General features: G+C 18.6%; 1 protein-coding gene across 1 annotated transcript; it reads left to right on the forward strand.

Moving 5' to 3' along the window:
* Positions 1-967: 967 nt before the first annotated feature.
* PRSY57_0726200 (ribosome biogenesis protein BRX1-like protein) lies at positions 968-2,239 on the forward strand (the record flags this gene model as incomplete). The annotated part of the gene is made up of 1 exon (XM_012906915.2): positions 968-2,239. The coding sequence occupies one exon, from the start codon at positions 968-970 to the stop codon at positions 2,237-2,239; it is 1,272 nt and encodes a 423-aa protein (XP_012762369.2).
* Positions 2,240-2,710: the final 471 nt, after the last annotated feature.

A 2,710-nucleotide genomic window follows, 5' to 3' on the forward strand; every position in this document is an offset into this window, starting at 1 on the left:
TTTTAAATTTTATTAAAAAAATTTTAAAAATAAAAAATAAAAAAGGTATTTTTAAAAAAAAAAAAAAAAAAAAAAAAAAAAAAAGAAAACTTAGATATGTAATTAATATTATATATATAATATACATAGATACTATATGCATTTACATTTATATATTATATATATATATATATAGTAAAATAATATTATATATTTATACATATATATAAATATATACTTTTATAGTATCCGTCATTTTATAACAATATATATATATATTATTTTAAATACGCTATTTTATATATATATTAAATCTAATTAAATACAACATTTTTTTTTCACGATAAATGTATAATATATTTATATATATATATATATATATATATTAAACAATTTATTCAATTCTCAAAAAGAAGGTATATATATATATATTTTTTTTTCTCTTAACAAATAATATATATAAATATTATATTGTAATTATGATCATATAAAATTATGTAGATTATTTTTTTATAATATATACAAAGGGAAATAGAAAATAAAAATAAATTAATAATTTGTATATGGATAAAATTTTTTTTTTTTTTTTTCTCTCTTTATAATTTATTAAACCTCATGAAAGTAAATATCACAAAATATAATATTTAATATATATATTATTATATTTAATTACATATCACGTTTAAAAAGAAAAACATCATAAAAATATGTTGAGTGCTATATAATTATGGTATGGTACATATATTTATATAATATGACAATTTATTTTTATGAAAATATAGTAAAATATGTATAAATAAGGAATTATAAAAGAAGAAGAAAAAAAAAGAAATTTTTTTAATTTACTTCATTTATTTATATTTTTACTCTGAGGAGAATATATAAAAATTTGATAGCAGGGAAAAATATTATAATTATATATTTTTTTATTGTACCTATATTTAAGTGTATATTTTGTGATCATTTTTTTTGAAATTTATATTTCAACATGAATGAGGAAAATGAAATGAACGAAATGGATGATGCATGTTATGACGAAAGGATCAATGGATTAGAAAACGAAACGAAGGAACTGGGGACTAGTGAGAATATTACAAAAGTGGGTGAATTGAATGAAATGGTTATAAATGAAACGGAAGATGGTGAAGAAGATGATTATGATGAAGAAGATGATGATGTAGAAGATGATGATGTAGAAGATGATGATGAGGATGATGAGGATGTAGATGATGATGTTGATGATGTTGATGATGATGATGTTGATGATGATGATGTTGATGATGATGATGAGGAGGAGGATGAAGAAGATGATGATAACGATAATAATAATGATAATAATAATAATGATGATAATAATAATAATGATGATAATAATAATAATGATGATAATAATAATAATGATGATGATGAGGATCCGAATAAGTTACAAATTGATGAAGATCCATATTTATTAAAAGACGCAAGTTACATTAAAAAGAACGAACTATGGAAAAATAGACAAAGAGTATTAATAGTACGATCTCCCCTAAAAAAAAAGGGTTGTAAATCATTTATTGATAATTTAAAATTGTTATTACCTCACCATAAGATGGAAAATAAATGGGATAAAAAAGTCCCTAAAAGTGAATTAAATGATATAAGCTATAGTAGAAATTGTAACAATATAATATTTTTTGATGTAAAAAGAAAACGTTATTGTTTATGGATATGTAAAAGTATAACAGGTCCATCTTTATATTTTGAAATATTAGATTATATTCCTTTACATAGTTTATTATTTTCAGGTAATTGTTTATTATATTCAAGACCTCTTTTAATATTTAGTAAACACTTCGATGAATTAGATCATTTAAAATTAATTAAAGAAATGTTTATTCATGTTTTTGGAGTACCAAATTATCATCCACTAAGCAAGCCATTTTATGACCATTGTTATAATTTTTTTTATGTAAATGATTTAATATATTTTAGACATTATCAAATCTTACCTGTAACATTAGCTGATTCAAATAATGTTAATAAGCAGCAGCTGGTTGAAATAGGCCCCCAGTTTACTTTACATATTATTAAAATATTTGAGGAATGTTTTAAAGGTAGAATTCTTTATGAAAATGAAAAATATGAAAATTATGTTACACCTCAACAAGTTAAATTAAATGACCACTTGAAGAAAAAAATGAAGAATATGAAAAAGAAAAAAAATAAATACAAAAAGTTTAAATTCATTAAGCCAAATATTAAAACGGATATAGACTATTAAAAATAGAATTATACAAATATATTCATATATATTTATATGTTATATATATATATATATATATATATATATGTTAGATGCATCTTTTCTTAAATTTTTATATAATTTTTTTTTTTTTTTTATTTTCTTTTTTCTTTTTTTTTTTCTGTTTTTTTGGACATTTTAAAATATACAAAGGAAACAACATTATACTAATATGAATATTTATTTTTTTTAATTCGTATAATTAAATAAAAAACAACATGCATTATATATATATATATGTAAATGTCATGCGGGAACATAAATTTTTAAGAACGAGTAATGTTCTTATTATCTATATATTTTTATAAGTTTTTAAAAATATTAATAAATATAAAAGCAATTATTTTTAATTAATTTTTTGAAAAAGTATATATATAATAAACTACATATATATATATATATATATAATCTTACAACGTACTATTTATTATTATAATTATTTTTTTTAAA

The sequence above is a fragment of the Plasmodium reichenowi genome, chromosome 7 (assembly GCF_001601855.1).
Source record: "Plasmodium reichenowi strain SY57 chromosome 7, whole genome shotgun sequence".
In the NCBI taxonomy this organism is placed as follows: Eukaryota; Apicomplexa; class Aconoidasida; order Haemosporida; family Plasmodiidae; genus Plasmodium; species Plasmodium reichenowi.